The 17,478-nt window shown below is 37.7% G+C and overlaps 1 protein-coding gene across 14 annotated transcripts in view; it reads left to right on the top strand.

Moving 5' to 3' along the window:
• Positions 1-1,770: 1,770 nt before the first annotated feature.
• The window catches only part of NBEA (neurobeachin), a 680,715-nt gene continuing 665,007 nt past the window's right edge, over positions 1,771-17,478 (top strand). For 5 of the 14 annotated variants that reach the window (XM_027588285.2, XM_027588293.2, XM_027588287.2 and 2 more), the window contains exon 1: positions 1,771-3,515. In XM_027588285.2, the coding sequence (XP_027444086.1) occupies positions 3,222-3,515 (294 nt within the window). In that variant the 5' untranslated portion in view covers positions 1,771-3,221. The remainder of the gene's footprint in view (positions 3,516-17,478) is intronic. The other 9 variants (XM_027588297.2, XM_027588296.2, XM_027588295.2 and 6 more) reach the window with 2 other exon arrangements.

Below are 17,478 nucleotides of genomic sequence, written 5' to 3'. Positions count from 1 at the left end.
TAACAGTACCGAAATTAAAATTAAAAAAATATTGCTTCTTAAAACTCAGATTCATGTGCTTCTTACCTTTGAAAAACTGTCCTTTGAAAGTAGGGGTATGCATCTATTCAAGTAAAAATGTATGCAAAATTAATATTCACCACATACAATGGTTTTAATCTGGAGATTTAAAAAATGAACATTTTAGGTAGCTTCTATTATTATGTAATTGTCTTTTATTTCAAAATATTGTTAATGCAAACACTAAGCCATTTGTACATTTACAAGGAAATAGGCTTTGTAGGCTAAAAGGAAACAAACCTGCTGTCTTTTCTAAACTTTGTTCTTTTGGGGATAATATTGAAAACATATAACTGTGCAATTATAGAGACTTGTATGTGGTTTTAATTGGTTTTACATGTGTTTATAGGTCATTCAACACATACTGTGCCTGTATACTAAGGGTACAAGGACATATTTACTCTGTGCTGGCTGCTGAGTTCAAGTAATTCATTGAATTCTCCCTTCCCTATGGGATGGGTATTCTCATTCCTGTTAGTAAATGAGGAGACTAGTCCAATAAATTGAGTAGGCTGCAGAGGCAGTAAGTTGTGAGAATGATTCCAAAGCCTGTGCACTTTCCACAGTACCACACTGCCTTCAAGGAGCTGACAGTGTACTGGAGAGTGCTTTTTAATTGGAAAGCTCTTTTAAATATTTCTGATATTGAATTAAGTATGCAACAGAAGAAGTAGAGTTTTCCTACTTTGAAAAAGTGATATCCTTTTTACCCGCTCCCTATCTCCACTAAAGGAAAATGAACAAATACAAAATGAACAAATGAGAAAAAACCAAAGTGCACACACATACTGCTTAAGAAACACAACAGAGAAAATTAAAGTGAAAATATTAAAATGACGTTAAGCTATTCATTTGGAAAGGAAATAGAAAGTTCAGGTTGTCACTGTCTCTCAAAGCACTCATGCAAGAAGTCTAAAAATAGCAAGAGATAGAACCTGCTGCCATATTTTTTTACACACAGCGGGGTGAAAAAAAGCCAGTGTGATGATCTTTCAGTCTGGATTTTCATATTTAAGATATATCATTTTAGATTTACAAATGAAAATAGTGCTCACAAAAGTAGGTAACACTATAAATAAAATGCTATAGGCAGTTATATATGTCACAGGATTTTTAAATTATAGCATATATAAGTCGTGCTATTAAAAGTTATTGGTTTTGCAAGTTTTTCATACAGTTTTGATCATTTTAGCATTTTATAATTCAATTGCTACTTAATATAAATGGACATACCAATTACCACTTCTTTCAAAAGGATTTTTTTTTGTCTAATAATTCATTTTTCAACACAAGTTTGAAACAACTAAAAACTAATCGTAAGTGCTGGATTTGAGGAGCTTTGTTATACATAACCTGTAGTACCTTAGAATTTTACCATGTTCCAATATTCTGAGAGTTAACTTGACTAGTTGGTCCAGTTAAATATGAGTAATAACAAATTGGGTTATGATAGATTTGTATATTGACTCTCTTCACTTGAGATGACAATTAGAATGACTTGAATATGCCTCCAGATACTGAATATTTCTGGTGGCTTGTAATATATCTTTATTGAAAAGGGCATACTTCATGAAATATTAAAGAAAATTACATCCTTCATTTCAAAGGAGATAACAGCAGTCATGCCTATTTAGTTTTAATTCAGGACTAGCAGCAAGATTACTGTATCAATTTTAATTTTCTGAAGCAGTAATATTTTTGTTTTATATTTATGCAGATACAGTAATCTATTTTTTTACACATTAAGGCTGGCCATGAGGATTACGTATATTTTTAGATAATTTTAAAAACCTCTGAACTGTAAGTGACTAAGGAAAAGGGAAGCATCGTTAGTTGACATCATACCTGAAAATCGCAAGGGATTTTTGAAATGTGGGATTTGTAGCTCCCACCAAACTACCCTATCTATAGTGTCACTCAGTGCAGGCTTTTTAGGCTGGTAGGTGAGTTCAAGAGCTGTTTGTTGTTCAGAGCTCCATCCAGAGCTGATCACTGTTTGACAAGTTCTATTTTAAGTCGTGCCTGTGTGTGCAGGTGTCAGCCTCTTTCATGGCTGTAGAAAAAGATCCAGTACACTCCATCTGTATCCTTCCCCGACAATGCAAGATCTTTCCCCATGGTGCGTTTGTTTCTGCTTTGCCAGCCACTTTTTATTTGGGTAATTGGGGGTTGGGGGGGCTAGGCGGGCGGTACTGAGAGGAAGGGCGAGGAGGGGCAGAAAGAGGTCGTCTGCCACTCCCCTACCTTACAAGGCACGTGGCACTGGCAGTGGCAGCTGCTGGATGCAATGATGAAGACGAAGATGATGAACCTCCTCTTAGCAAAAGGATATTGAAGGAAGGAAGCAGCGAAGGCAAGACACACACTCACTGTGTCCTTCCCCACAGGGAGAATCCACCCTCAAGGGAAAAAGTACAAGGAAGCCACTACCCGCCCCGCCTCTACCAGCTTGCCCCAGGGTCTGGCATTGGTCCCCATGCACCTGCTCACCTGTCTATCCGTTCAGGGTGGTTGGGGGAGGGACGAGGGGTGTCGGGGTGGGTGGGTGGAAAGAGAAGGAGGGCAGGGCAAAAGAGGGGGTGCACCGAAGGCTCCGCCCCCGAGGCTCTGCGCAGGCGCAGTGGCCGCTACCGCAGGCAGGGGGCGGCAACATGGCGGAGTGAGCGGCGGCGTCGGGGCTTCACAACAACAGTGGCTCCCGTAGCAGCGGCAGCAGCAGCGGCAGTAGCGTTGGCCACAGCCTGAGCTTCAGCACCGGCCAGCGTCGTGGCCAGCTGCTCGCCCCCCAGGGCTTTTCGGAGCGCCGGCCGCATCTCCGCGGGGGGCGGGCCGGGCCGGACGGACAGGGAGGGGGAGAGAGAGGAGACAGCGGTAGCGGCGGCGGCAGCGGTACAGCTGCTGGGCGGGCACTGCCGCTCGCCGGGCAGCGGTTAGCGGCGCAGCCACCGCCGGGAATAAGCCTGGGAATAACCCACCGCCTCCGCCGGGGAGGGCGCCGGAGCGGGCCGGACTGACGCGCAGGCGGGAGCGGGCCCGGCGCCGCGGCGCTGGTGGATGCTGGGGCTCCGAGGCGACGGCCGGGGGGCGGGGGCCGAGGCAGGTATAACGGTACCGGCGGAGGCAGTGCCTCTGCTCTTCCCTTCTCTCCAGGAGGGGGGCAAATGGCGAGCGAGAAGCCGGGCCCGGGCCCCGGGCTCGAGCCTCAGCCCGTGGGGCTCATCGCCGTCGGGGCCGGAGGCGGAGGCGGCGGGGCCAGCGGCGGTGGCGGCAGCGGGGGCAGCGGGATGGGAGAGCTGAGGGGGGCGTCCGGCTCCGGCTCGGTGGTGCTGCCCGCGGGGATGATTAACCCTTCGGTGCCGATCCGCAACATCCGGATGAAATTCGCAGTGTTGATTGGACTCATACAGGTCGGAGAGGTCAGCAACAGGGACATCGTGGAGACGGTGCTCAACCTGGTAAGGGAAAAGGCGTGCTCTCCTTCTGCCTCCCAGCCCCCGTAGCCTCCCTCCCCAGCCTCTCGCTCCCACACACCTCCACCCCCGGGGTCGCACACGCAGCGCGTCCCTGGGAGCACCGATCGTCGGGCGGGTATTGCCCAGCTGGTGACCTGCCTGCGCGCAGCCGTAGCCACGCCACCTCCCCGCTCTCCTCTGGTCCTCTCCTGCCACCTGAGTGCAGTGCCCAACTTAACACCGCTTATTATCACTTCCCCTGACTATGAGTAGAAATCATTCCTTGCCGTGTCGGTTTTGCGTCGACTTGAGAGTTTAGTTAGGGGGAGAGAAGGCCTCCTTTTCTCTGGGGTTCTTTCTTCTACACTCTTAATTGTCTGTGGTGTCGCTCTCTGAGGATGAAAGCCTTCCCCCTGGAGCCGAAATTCCCCCGTGCTACTGAAATGTGAGAAGCGCATTAGGTCTAACTTGAGCAGCTGGGGTGTGATGTTTTCGAATGAGAAAACGATGCAGTTTTGCATCTGCCTTTAAATATATTCAGAGGCTGTGATGGAGAGTGTTGTGACTCTATCTCCCACCGCCCTCCTCCCCGCACCATCTCTTTTTAGGCAGCCTTTCTTTGAAATATTGCCTTGAATATGCTGACCTCTTAGTCTTTTTTTTTTTTTTTCCTTTCTTTCTTTTCTTTCTTCTTCTTTTTTTTTTTTTTTTTTTTTTGGTGCACACAAGGTGTTAAAATGTGAGGGCACCAAATCATACAGGTTGGTTTATGTCGTTGCCTTCCGAGAGCGTGGCAGGTGGATAAAGACTAAAGGAAAGGTGTTAAATGCAGCCATAGGTTTTGGTTTCTTTCATGATAAGAAAGAGTTACTGCAGAACTGTGTATGACTTAATGTTTTGCGCTATCTACAGAGAGGCTAAGAAGCGTTCAAGATGTCAGGGGAAGAAAAGAGAAGAAATAGCAGAATCATAAATTGCGGATAATTAAGAGTAGTTCATTTTTAATGTTTTGCAAATGCAGTTTTTGCTGCAGCAAAGCTTTTAAAACAGTTTCCTCTGCAATATCCAATCTTTGACATACTGTTAAGGTAGGGTTTTGGAAGACAACGCTTAAATCAAGAGCGATCAGTTGACTGTTGTATTTGGTGTGGAGTCACAGAAATATAAAAATATGCTTACAAGGGGATTTTATAACACCCACGTAGTGTGATTTTTCAGCCAAGCAATTATTTTTATTTGATCTGTTGGAAAACTGAAAGCAAGCTGCAGCTACAGCAGTGGTGCCCTGAGACATGGATTAATGTCTATGGTTTATGAACCTCTTAAATTCACAGAAAAGTTAAAGCTGCTTTTTTTTTTCTTTTTTGCTAGTACCTCAAGTCAAAGATAGGAGAATATGTGTTTACTTTGTTATATTGTTACTGTTTAAATAGAATTCCCCTCTTTCTACTCTGTCTACCCTTCAAATAAATCACCACAAAAGTCATTGTAAGTTTGGGGGAATGTCATCTCGATATAACCAAATTCTTTTCAAAACAATAACAGAAATATTGTTTCTTGGTAGTTTTAATTTTAACCAGCTGCAAATAGGAGGTCAGTACTTGCCTTTTTAAAAAATAAGCAAGATGAAATCTGAACATATATTAATATGTTAGCAGGTACTGTATTTCTGTAAATTTTAAAGAACATATATAAAGTTTTTTTCCAGTTTCACCTAACCAATACCATTTTTACCTTAGATGATGTGATATTAGGTTATTTTAATAGGTATTTGTATGCTTAATAATTTTAACACGGTAAGAGACAGTAGAGCTCTCACAAGCTGGAAACTGATTTAAATGTGTAACCAGTTTGGACTCTGCAGCAGTAGTGATGTATGCCAGATCAGTTCTTAACAGATGGGGTTCTATAGATATACAGTAGGTTAAGAAAGGAAGTGAAATACTTCTTTTGAGATGAAAAAGAAATTTAACTCTCTTACATGCAGTGAAAATCTGGTGTGAAGTCTCAGTATGCAAACATTATATTAGAGATTAACTTTGCTGTTAAGCTTAACTGGAGTAATCAGAAATAAGGTAATACTGAAATGTTATGTCCCAAATCCACATAAGACTTGTAATTGCATTTATTTTGGAATAAAAAAGGTTAGGTTTAAAATTTCTTTGTATGTATTTAAAGGATGCAATATATCTTTAAATGGAAACTTTCGGGGAAAAGAATATATGACAAAGGGAGCTATTTACTATTAAGTTAATTATATTGATTTTGGAATACAAATTGATCACTTGAAGGGTAATATTTCTTGAACTGTAGGTTTAGGGCTTTATCTTTCTAATATACTCATGATGAAAATGTCATGTGAAAATTTAAGCTGATTCTGAAAGTATTTGGAAATCATAGGCATTTAAAAAATTATCAAAACTTAATTCTATTTACTTAATAAGTAAATCAGTAAAATCCATTTAGGGAACTCAGTAACTAGTTAGAAGTTGGAAGCCTCTAATATTATCTTTAAAATGAGTTTTTTCAATTTTCAATCTTAAAACATTAAAAAGTAGGTAGAAATAGTGAAATCTTTATCACAGTGCCATTTATGACAGAAAAGAAAGGAGGGGAACTAATGAACTTCAAAAGAAACAGTTTCTACTTAAACAATCTAAATCAATCACCTTTGCCAAAATATTTTTCTATTTTTCCTGTACATTCTTTATCTCTGGATAATATGAGAATACTAATATTTGGTTTTTAGGTGCTATTTCTCTCCTGCCTTGCCCAAAGAATTAAAAGTTTTGCTGAGTAAAGTTTAAGCATGCAGTGAAATATAGAGCTTCTACACAGCCATGGCTGTAATTTTTCTGCTTTTGTTTGCCAAGGTAGAGCTGTTTCCATTATTCAGGTGGGTTGTGAATTTGTCGAAGAATCACCAATGTAAAGAGAAATAAAATGAATAATTTCTATTATAGATAGATATATTCTGTGTAATGATACTGATAACTTGAAACATTAAAATATAGCACCCTGGGCGCCTGGGTGGCTCAGTTGGTTAAGCGACTGCCTTCGGCTCAGGTCATGATCCTGGAGTCCCGGGATCGAGTCCCACATCAGGCTCCCTGCTCAGCAGGGAGTCTGCTTCTCCCTCTGACCCTCTTCTCTCTATCTCTCATTCTCTCTCTCTCTCAAATAAATAAATAAAATCTTAAAAAAAAATATAGCACCCTATACTTATATTTATAGGATCAGGAAGATGAATAAATTAATTTGTAAATAATGTTACAATGAGAGTATATTGTCAAGAATTTTGCAGTGTAGCTATGAAAGAAGCTAATCATCAACAAACTTTGACTTTAGGAAGAATTATAATGTGGTAGTACAAGAGAGTCTAACTATAGATAAGGAATTTGGTTGCCTGTTTCAGTTATAGGCATACTGCTTAATTGAGTGCTTCCTTTGTAACCACCCTTAACATATGTTTATTATAGGGTTTTTCTTTCCTTGAAGTAAATGTTATGTAAATATCATGAGTTCTTAGTTTATAACATGAAAGTTTCTTTTTATCAAAGATTTTAATATAAACATAGTATTAGAAAAGATAAAATAGAGGATTGATATTTACTTAGTGAAAGAATTCAGGTTTGAATAGCTGTCTTAGGTAGTATAATTCTATAGCATTTAATTAAAATTTTTTTCCACAAATTACAGTGCAATATCAGTGTATCTTGTAGAAAATATTTCCTCTGATAATTTCATTTTTTTTTTTACATGTGAATGGCATATTGTATTGAAAGCAATAAAAGATACTTTCCTGGGATTTTGTGGGCTAAGTTCCTCTCCTCTCTTGCATATGAATCATAGTATTTTTGTTAAAAGGGAATTTTTAAGTGATTCTCTTGTAATTGAACATGACAGTAACTTTTCTTAGTTTTTTCATCTGTAGTTTGATAATCAGAATCATTTTCACTTTAAAGATACTTAGAATTTCACAAAAGGTATATTCTGTATTTGAACTAAATTTATTTTAAAAATATGTAATTGCGTCTTAGGATCATGGAAGTCCTTAGTATTAACAAAACCACATTTACTTATGTTAAGAGAGAATTTCCTGCATTTTAGTTTATATTGACATGTAAGTCTTTTCATATTAACTTGAATTATATTTTATTTTTGCTATTGGGTTTTGAAAGTTAAATTAAGAATGCATTTGTAAACATTGGAAGTTACACTATCAAGAGTTCTGAGATTTTCCATAGAAAGATTAATTTAGTCATGGAATGACACTAAAGCAGTCTTGATGAGCCCTGAGAAATGTACAGAATTGTTGAATCATTATACTGAACATCTGAAACTAATGTAACACTGTATGTTAATTATACTTGAATTAAAAAAGACAGTAAAGAGCAAATACTTTATAACCAGTTTATGATCAAGGCATATTAATCTTAAATAAGTATTTTGTATATTGCTAGTCAGTTTTTGGCAAATACTGTGCTGTTGAATAAATGTATTTCAGAGTTCTGTCTTTGCTATGCTTTCTCCAAACACAGCGTAGAGAAATTCATTGGTCCTAGCTGACTCACCCCGCATTTTGGATCCCTGATGTACTACTTTATCATAAAATTCAATCATCCACATTTTTGACTGTTTACTTTAAATATTATATTGCATCAGTTTCATAGGCTTCCAGTTTCTTGCCTCTACTTTTCATATTTTATGCATTGTCAGCATACAAGTGTCCCCTGCTTTCCAAGAGTTGGTGTTTTGCCATTTCACTTTTATGAAAGACCTGTATTAGTACCTGGTTTTGTTAACCAAAAGAATTCTGAAGAGGATTTTTGCTTTTACAAAAAAAGCCATTACTGTACTAGTAATAGGTCTTTTGTTAAAGTGAAGTAGTGTATTGCCAACTTTTGGAAAGTGGGAGGTACTCTTCGCTTTACGCCATTTCGGCTTTTGAAAGGTCTCATAGAACACTCTAGTTTTGGATAGTGGGGGAAACCAGTATCTCCTTATACAAAGATATACCTATCACTCTCTAGTATTGTTATTTATTTATTTATTTTTCTAGTTTTGTTATTTATATGTGTTTCCCCTTATATGCTGTGAACTCCATGAGGGCAGGAGGCTGTTTTATGCATACAGATGGTCCCTGATTTAACCGATGGTTCAACTTATGATATTTTGACTTTACAAAGTAAAGTCAAATGGTCCAAAAGTAATACACACTCATTAAAAACCATACTTAGAATTTTGATCTTTTCCAGGGTTAGTGATAATGCAGTATCATACTCTCTTGTGATGCTAGGCAGCAAGTCACACCTCCCAGTTAGCCACTGGATCATGAGGGTGAACAACTGATACACTCAGCCATTCTGTGTTCGTATAACCATTCTGTTTTTCTGTATTTTCAATATAGTATTCAATAAATTACAGGAGATATTCAATACTTTATTATAAAACAGGCTCTGTGTTAGAGGATTTACCCAATTATAGGCTAATTTAGTGTTCTGAGCATGTTTAAGGTGGGCTATGTCACGCAATGATGTTCAGAATGTTAGGTGTATTAAATGCATTTTTGACTTTTGATATTTTCAACTTACAGTGGATTTATCAGGATGTAACATCATAAGTTAAAGATATATATTTATTTTTTATATTTTTGGCTCTTGGGTAAGTTAAATGCATTTTGAGTAGGCAGGACCCTACTATTAGGCAGTAGAAGACCAGTTTCTCAAATTATAATCAATAGTAAGGTCCAGACCCAAGATCATGAAATAAATGAGACTCATTTAATGTATTGCCTAGTTCTATAACTAGAAATGTGTGTTGAATATGTATGCATTATGTAGACCTTACTACATAGGTAAGTGTTATTGTAAACTGGCATATTGGAAGAAGTTTGAATCTGATAAGAACTTTTTGTTTCAATAAACCTGTGTGTATGTCAAATATATAAGCACATGACAAAGATTATGTTATTAGTAGCAAAGAATACATAAAATGCTTTGAATAGAAATTAAAAAGTATTGGGACACCTGGGTGGCTCAGTCAGTTAAGCATCTGCCTTTGGCTCAGGTCATCATCCCAGCGTCCCTGCTAAGCAAGGAGCCTGGTTCTCCCTCTAACTGCTTCCCCCCTGCTTGTGTGCTCGCTCTCTCTCTGACAAATAAGTAAATAAAATCTTTTAAAAAAGAAATTAAAAAGTATTTTTACAATATATCATATTACCAGGAACAGTGGACGTCTCTTGTTTCTGTCTGTCTAGCATACATTTCCCTTTTCGATAAGGGTACTGCAACTGCCTTTGAGGAACCACTTATCTGCCATTCTTAGTTCAGCTGGTTTAGGTGGGCTGGGCATATAGCCCAGGCATGGCCAGAATCACTGTGATTGGTTCAGGGTTGAACATTTAACTCAAAGTCACCGGGTCAGTTGTAGGACTTGTGCTGAAACTCTTTCTGTTGGTGATGCTGAATTGGTAGATTCATCCTATAGTGGTGGGAGCCTGTATTAGAATTTGACTAAGTATGAAGAGAGAGAGAGAAATAGATTCTTTTTTTTAACAATTTATTTATTAGAGAGCACGTGCACGCAAGTGTGCGAGCATGTGCATGAGCAGGCGGAAGGGCAGAGGGGGAGGGAGAACCTAGAGCAGACTCCCTCCTGAGCATGGAGCCGAATGCTGTGCTCCAAGCTGGGCTCAGTCCCAGGTCCCCGAGATCATGACCTGAACTGAAATCAAGAGTTGGACGTTTAACCGACAGCAAGCCAGGTGCCCCGAGAGAGAGAAATATATTCTTGATTCTGCTTGAGCCTCTGGAGTTCCCTGTGCCTATGGAGATTATCTTCTAACCATTAAATTCTCTCTTTTAAAAGTTTATTATTGTTGTTAGCTTAAAGTCATTTTAAATTGGGGCTTTGTCACTTGTAAATGGAAAGAATCCTTTCTAGCATAGACTTTAGTAAATGGAAATGGGATGTTGTAAGGAACAGACCCTAAATGTTGAAATGGAGTATAAGGCAATGAAGACTTTGCTTTCCCCTAGCAATTCCTTTAAAGGAAGTACAGAACAGCTGTTTTAAATTGTCACCTCTGTGTCTTTGCCCATGGAATTACTGAGGTGGTAACTTTAGGGATGCTGTAGTGTTTTGGCCACTTTTTTGTGGCCTTTGATAATGTTCTGTAAGAGGGCAGCTAGCTTTGGTGCAGGCTGGCGTGCTTGAAAGCGGAGAGGGAAGATAATATTGTCTTTCCAAGTAAGAGCAGCCCCTTCTTCCCATAGCTACACATAGCAGAGAATCAGAATATCAAGAACTTTGAATGTTGAAAAGCCTATTTTTTTTTTTTTTTTTTTACTCCATGCTAAAGTTGGTAAGAGGAAAGGCAGGAGTTTAAATTAGAACCACATAAAATTCTGTTTTATAAGCTTCTCTCAAGCACCTCATGCCTTATACTCTCAGCTTCCTGACCAAAGTAACAATCTAGTTCCTAAAGAGCTTTAAAAGAGGATGCTACCAGGGAACAAGTGAGAGAATAACCTATACCTCCTCACCCAGGTTATTGTTTCACATTGCTTCAAGGAAAATCATTAACTTGAGGGTGAAGGGGATGAGTACTGTGAAGGTCTGTTGCTGGGTGACTGAATATTGTTAGGAAATTGAAAAGACGGAAATCTGGATTGGTAAGCTATATCTTGTTAAGATCTCTGGCTTTGATGCTAATTCAACCAGTTGACTGAAGTTAATTGACCAAAAATGTATTAAGTTTTTAGGAAAACTACTTCTAGAATAACTTCTAAGTCTGGCAAAGACCTGTGTTCCGCTCCTTCTAAGGCAGTTCTAAGCTTCAGTAAGAGGAAGTGGGCTGCTAAAGCAGTGTAGCTGCTGGCTGGACAATCTAAGGCTACGAGGGTAAACGGACAAGTGAGGTCTTCTGAAATAGTAGAAATGAATACATCCGAATTGGCTGAACAAGGAACTGCATTGCCAGGATAAGAAATTCTTGCTACTCCAACAAGCAGTGGATGGTGTATGCTTCAAATTAGTAACCATGGTTTATCTTCACCACTCTTCTAAGTGGGAATTATTATTTATGTTCTTTTACCATCCTATATTAATATTAAGTATCAGGGAGATAGCTAAATTTGTTGTGTAACTATATGTTGTTACTACTATATGTTGTCAGATAATGAGTTACCACCAAAATGCACATTTGGACCTGACCAATTCATAGCACAATGATTTTATTAGACTTGTAGCTTGATTCAGTAACTTGACATTGTCTTTGTCTCTTCCTCACCCCCTGCTCACTCCTCACCCCCTTGAGGTGATGAGTACCTTCTCTATTGTGGCTATGGTAGTAACATTGTTAAACATGGGTATTAAAGAATTATGTATATAGAAAGAAGTGAATATATACATGAAAAATTATGTATATACACCATATATATATATATATATATATATATATATATATATATATATATATATATATGATGTATGGGCAGCCAAGGGCTGCAATTTTATAATTTTTTGTTGGTTTTGGCTGCATAACATCCATTTTTTCTGCTGCTAACAGTTCTAGATTTTTTGACACTCCTTTGGAGAGTCATCCCTTCTTGATTCTTGGTTTGGGGTTTCTGTGGATTCCTTTCTGCTTTCTTGAATCAAACAGAATCTGGACCTGGCTCATCAATAAAGCTTTTGGTTAAAAATCTAGCTGCACATCTGAGCAGCTCGGTAACTTTTAATTCTGTCAGAGAAAGAGAAAGATACTGACCATTGGAGTTGATAAGATGTTAGAATGTAAGGCTGTGTTTGACTGGCAATCTGTCACCATGAAGTAGAGTATGCTTGAGAATGGACCTATCGCAGAGGCACCTAGAACCAAGAGATAGATTACCGATGACATCTTTGGAACCATTCAGGTCAGTCATATCCCCAGACTTTTCAATGCATTAAGCTAATACATTTCCTGTTTTGCTTAAGCCAGTTTGAGTTGCACCCCACTGACTCCTGACCAATATTCTAAATTAAATTAAAAAGAAAAACACCTTAGGTATTAAGTGTTATAGGACAAGTCATAAGAAAAATACTAACTTGGCAGAGGACTTGCTATATTTCAAGAAAGAAGAAATATATATTACTCATTAATATAGAAATTTGTTTTCACTAACAACATAATAGTAATATACAATGAAAAGTGATTTAAAAAAATTACCATTGTTTCCTAGGCATGCGAAAATAATCTTTTTTTTTAGATTATTATTTATTTGAGAGAGAGAGTGAGTGCAAGTAAGCATGAGCTGAGGGAGAGGCAGAGGGAGAGGGAGAAGACTCCCTGCTTGACCCCAAGGCTGGATCCCAGGACGCCACCCAGGCACCCGGATAAAGTAATCTTAAATGATGTTGTAGGGCATGTAAAACGTTAACAGCTGTTCTGAATGACATTTTAACCATATGTATCAAGAGATTTAAAGATGTTCTTGTCATTAATCCTTAGTTCTTTAGGCTAAGGAAGAATTACGTATGGACAAGTATGAGGGATAAATGTAATTTTATGATATAAGAAAAAATTGTCAACAACCTAAATGTTCAATAATAAGAAAAAGTTAAATGAATTATTTTATATCCATATTATGGAATATCACAGAGCCATTAAAACTTTATGTGCCTCAGTTTCCTTATGTGTAAAAGGGAATGTTTACCTCAAGGTTGTTGGGCAGATTAAATGAAATAATATATGTAAAGTGTTTGGTACACAGTTTATTAAGGGCTTACTACTATTACCTTTATTCTTACCTTGAGCCTGAGGATCATCTGATCATAGAAAAAAGATAATGATCTAAATAAAACTGAGCCTGGTGAACCTGTCAGAGAAGGGATCTCAGGTACTCACAGATCAGGCTCTTCTGGTGAAAAACAGGAGGTCTGTTCTCCAGCATCCTGCATTTATTAGTACCTGGGGTAGTTTTTCCAATTACCTATTTTGAGTAAGGAAGATGGAAAATTGGGGCAGGAATAGACATGAGGTAACACGAGTTCCTTTGCCTGGAATCACTTCTATCTCTTCCTTCCCACGCAAGGCTGAATTTCACATATAGATGTAGAGGACATGAATGGTGATCCCAGTAAATAATTCCTCTCTTTGGGAATATTAGCTTAAATATTTAGAAGACTACTTGAGTAACAAGCCTAAGGGGCAAGTTAGAGAATTAAAAACTATTTTGTGATCCGTTGTTTTGGAAAATAATATTAGCCTATATGTTAATAGCTCTTAACTGTTTAAAATACACTTGTGAAATTGTACTGTATTACCTAGTCCTCGGAATAACTTCTTGTGCAGATAACATTCCTTCTCTACAGATGTGGAAACTAAGGCTGCAGGAAATGTTGAAGTAGTTAGAGAAGGCTGTCTAGGTATTAAGTAGCAGAGTTGGGATTCATGCCTCCAGATTCAAAAGCTAGAGTCTTTTTCATTATTAAACAAAGTGAAGCTACTTAGAAATCATCCCAAAGGCCAGCACTCTATAAAGAGATGATGTTGGAAGGGAGAGTCCAGCCAGTCTCAATGAGTTGGTGCTGTGGTAGGGAATGCAGCTCTTAGAGGACTCAGGACTCAGAAATCAAAATGTATGTAGGACAGTTTGATGGATTTGTATACAAAAGTGATTTTAGCAAAAGCTATATTGTGAAGTATTTATTTTTGAGTTTTGGGGAATAATTGGTTATACAGTATTATAAATGGTAACTAATTTTGAATTGTTTACCTTTTCTTAGGCTAAATGTTGGTATTTTAGGTATTACTTTGAACCAGAAAAATAGCATACATTAATATATTTATCTTACGTAGAAAAATTAGATTTGTTATATATTAGTATTATATGAAACACCACATATATCATATTTGCTTGTATAAAACAAATGAGTTATAGAAGGAATTATTCTAGGGTCTAGGTAACATAATTTACAGTAATTGTGATTCCTTTCTCAGTTTAAGAAAGTAAAGCAAACATTGATTAATAGTAAGTTTTATGGAAGTGTAAATGTCTAGATATATTTGTCTTTAGCAAATACCTTCATTTTCTGAGAGAGGTAACCTGCAGCTGATTTAGAGATGGCATATATGTATTTCTACTACTATCTTAAAAATTTTTACTTGTGGGGAGGGATTGGCATTTATCGATTGGGTTTGGTTTCATACCTTATGTTTTTAATATCCTCTCCCAACCCCTTTGAAGTGAATGTGTTTACTTTAATATAATAAGTAAACTATGGCTGAAGTTAAGTGGCTTGTCCAAGTTTGCAAAGCAGTTTAGTTGGAGAAATGAGACTCAAAGCTAGATGTTCCATTTCCAGGTTCATTGCTCTTTAAAATATACAGAAACCTTTAACGATGATGACGACAGTGATAGCAGCTTACACTTATTGAATCCTTACATGCCAAGCAGTATGTTAAGCATATGATGTGCATTATCTCATTTTATCATCCTGATGTTAAGTGTAAAATCTTCAGTGAAATAAAAATAGTCGTCTAAGTTAAACTAAGTCTGGTATCTTAAAAAGAGAAGTGTTTTCAGCTTCAATAATCTAAGCAGTATTTTATTATAAAATGTCATAAAATTATTTTACTTGATTTGTACTAATTCTGTATAACTTGATTACCCTTTCAAAGTCCTTGAATTTAAATTATTTAAATTACTTAAAAAATCTTATGAGATATGAGTCACCACTGGAAAAATGTTTCTTTTATTATACTGTATTGACTGTTACTTGCTAAATAATTATTGCATTTCTCAAGTCATCATATTCTTCTCTCTTCGTCTAAAGAACACCTACTTGTGTTTCAAGATTTAGTTCTCATCCCCTACTTAGGCCATACCTTCCTTGAGCTCCCCCTTAAAAGCTCTTCCTCCCATCTTGTGCTCTCCCATATCATTTTGTACATACCTCAGAGTCAGCACTGGCACATTTTATTTTAAATATTTGTTTACTTGTCAGACTACCCTAGAGATTTTGAATCCCTTGAGATCAGAACATTGTGTTATTCACCTTGGTTTCATGAGTACTATTGTAGAATCTGGAATTTTGTGCTGCTTATTGAACTTGTTTTTGGAATGAGGATTTTTTTCACTTTGATATAGTTTGCTTGTTTTGGTCACTTTTGACTTGGGTATAAATCTTGTCTTCACAGGCTTTTGTGGTTCTTTTAATTTCTATGTTTGCCTCTTTTTTAACCTTTCAATTTTTATTTTTCTTGGCGTGGGGGAAGATAAAGATATTTAGGTGTATATATGCATGGTTTATGTTTAAAAGAAAGTTTAAATTTGAAATGGGTTATAGGGTCTTCAGATCTGGGTGGTAGCCTGACTCTACCACTCACCTAGGCGAGGAAAGAGAACCAGGTAGGTTAAGATCCTGCGGTCTTTCACAGACTAGGAATTAACACCTAGATTCCCTGGCCCTTTGTCCAGTGCTTTTTTCATTTTATCTTGGTGCCTAGAGTTCCAGTTTGCCCCAGCTCATATCAAATAGAAGCATGCTTTTTTTTTTTTTCTGGTTTTGTTTGTTTCTTTCAGGCAGGCTCAGGATAAGTAAAGTGATGATTAAAGAAATTACTGAGTAATCCTAACCTAGTGTTCGCTTGCCAGAGTAAAGATACTCATTGGGCATAGAAAAAAGAATTACATAGTCCCTCCCTTCAATAACTGGAGGTTCACAGGAAATACAGGAATAAGCAGATAAATTACAATGGTAAATAGCGATACTTACAAAGATTTACATAGAATGCCATAAAGGCAGTGGATCTACTAACTTGCCCTGGAGGATTCTAGGAATGTCACATTGTTAGGTGACTTTTGAACTGGATCTTGAAGGACAAGCAACTGTTTCTCAGGATAAAAAGGGCAAGAATGGAAAAGCTTTCTACAAAGAGGGGATAGCTTGCAAAAGGACACAGGTCATGAGGAAGTGTTTCCATGGTTTTGTCCTCTAACGTTAACTATACAGTTAGGTCAACTTTATTTCTTCTTATAGAAATCCCCCTATTTTTATTCCATGAGTGTTCACATTTTTTCCGCCTCGAGGGCTTGCTCAGGGGAGGTGTAAAATTTACTAGAGTCCAATTCAGTGAATTATTTCAGGAGCTCTATGTATGTAGGTATCTTATTTGTACTCACCCAGACTTCTGATAAATTGGCTTTTTGATATAGAGGGGGTAGATCTTTTTCCTATCAACTTTTCCTTTCTTTTGATTGTTGAAAGATACAGTATTTGTTATACTGTTGTGTAATTTGATTGTTGAAAGATATAGTATTTGTTATACTGTTGTGTAATAATTATGTACACATAGTAGGCATTCAATAAATACCAGATGAGTACCCTATAAAAATAAAGGAGTGGGGTGCCTGGCTGGCTCAGTCGGTAGAGGCTGTGACTCTTGATTTCGGGGTTGTGAGTTCTAGCCCCACATTGAGGGTGGAGACTACTTAAAAAAATACAATCTTTAAAAAAAAATAAAGGAGTGACTCATACTGGCAAAGGTTAAAGGAGACTTAATTTTGAGTGTATCATAACTCGGAAGAGAAACTTAAGCTGAATAGATAAAATTTAACTGATGGCATTGACCTCTGTTTCTAGTGCTTTTATTGATGTTTTGCTCTTACTAAAAATTAATTATTTGGATATGAATTTCATATATGTGCATTTGAATACTGTTTGTTTTCCTTAATGCTTAGCTTGGCAGGTATTTCTGTGAGTGGTAAGATAACTTGGGCTTTATGAGTAGCTAAGGAGAGCTACACACAAGTTTGCAAAATCTGCATTTAGTTGAGGTCTTGCTAGAAGAAATGGACTTTTCCCTTTACCACCTTGTAGCCATGTGCATGAGACTAAGATAATAGAATAGACATAAGGTGTGTTATCAGGTATTTTCTAAAACCTAGTGTTCATGTTATTTCCAAATTGTTGTGTT

The sequence above is a fragment of the Zalophus californianus genome, chromosome 3 (genome assembly GCF_009762305.2).
Source record: "Zalophus californianus isolate mZalCal1 chromosome 3, mZalCal1.pri.v2, whole genome shotgun sequence".
NCBI classification, from domain to species: Eukaryota; Metazoa; Chordata; class Mammalia; order Carnivora; family Otariidae; genus Zalophus; species Zalophus californianus.
Note: the sequence above shows the minus strand (reverse complement) of the source record. Positions and strands in the feature narration are given on the sequence as shown.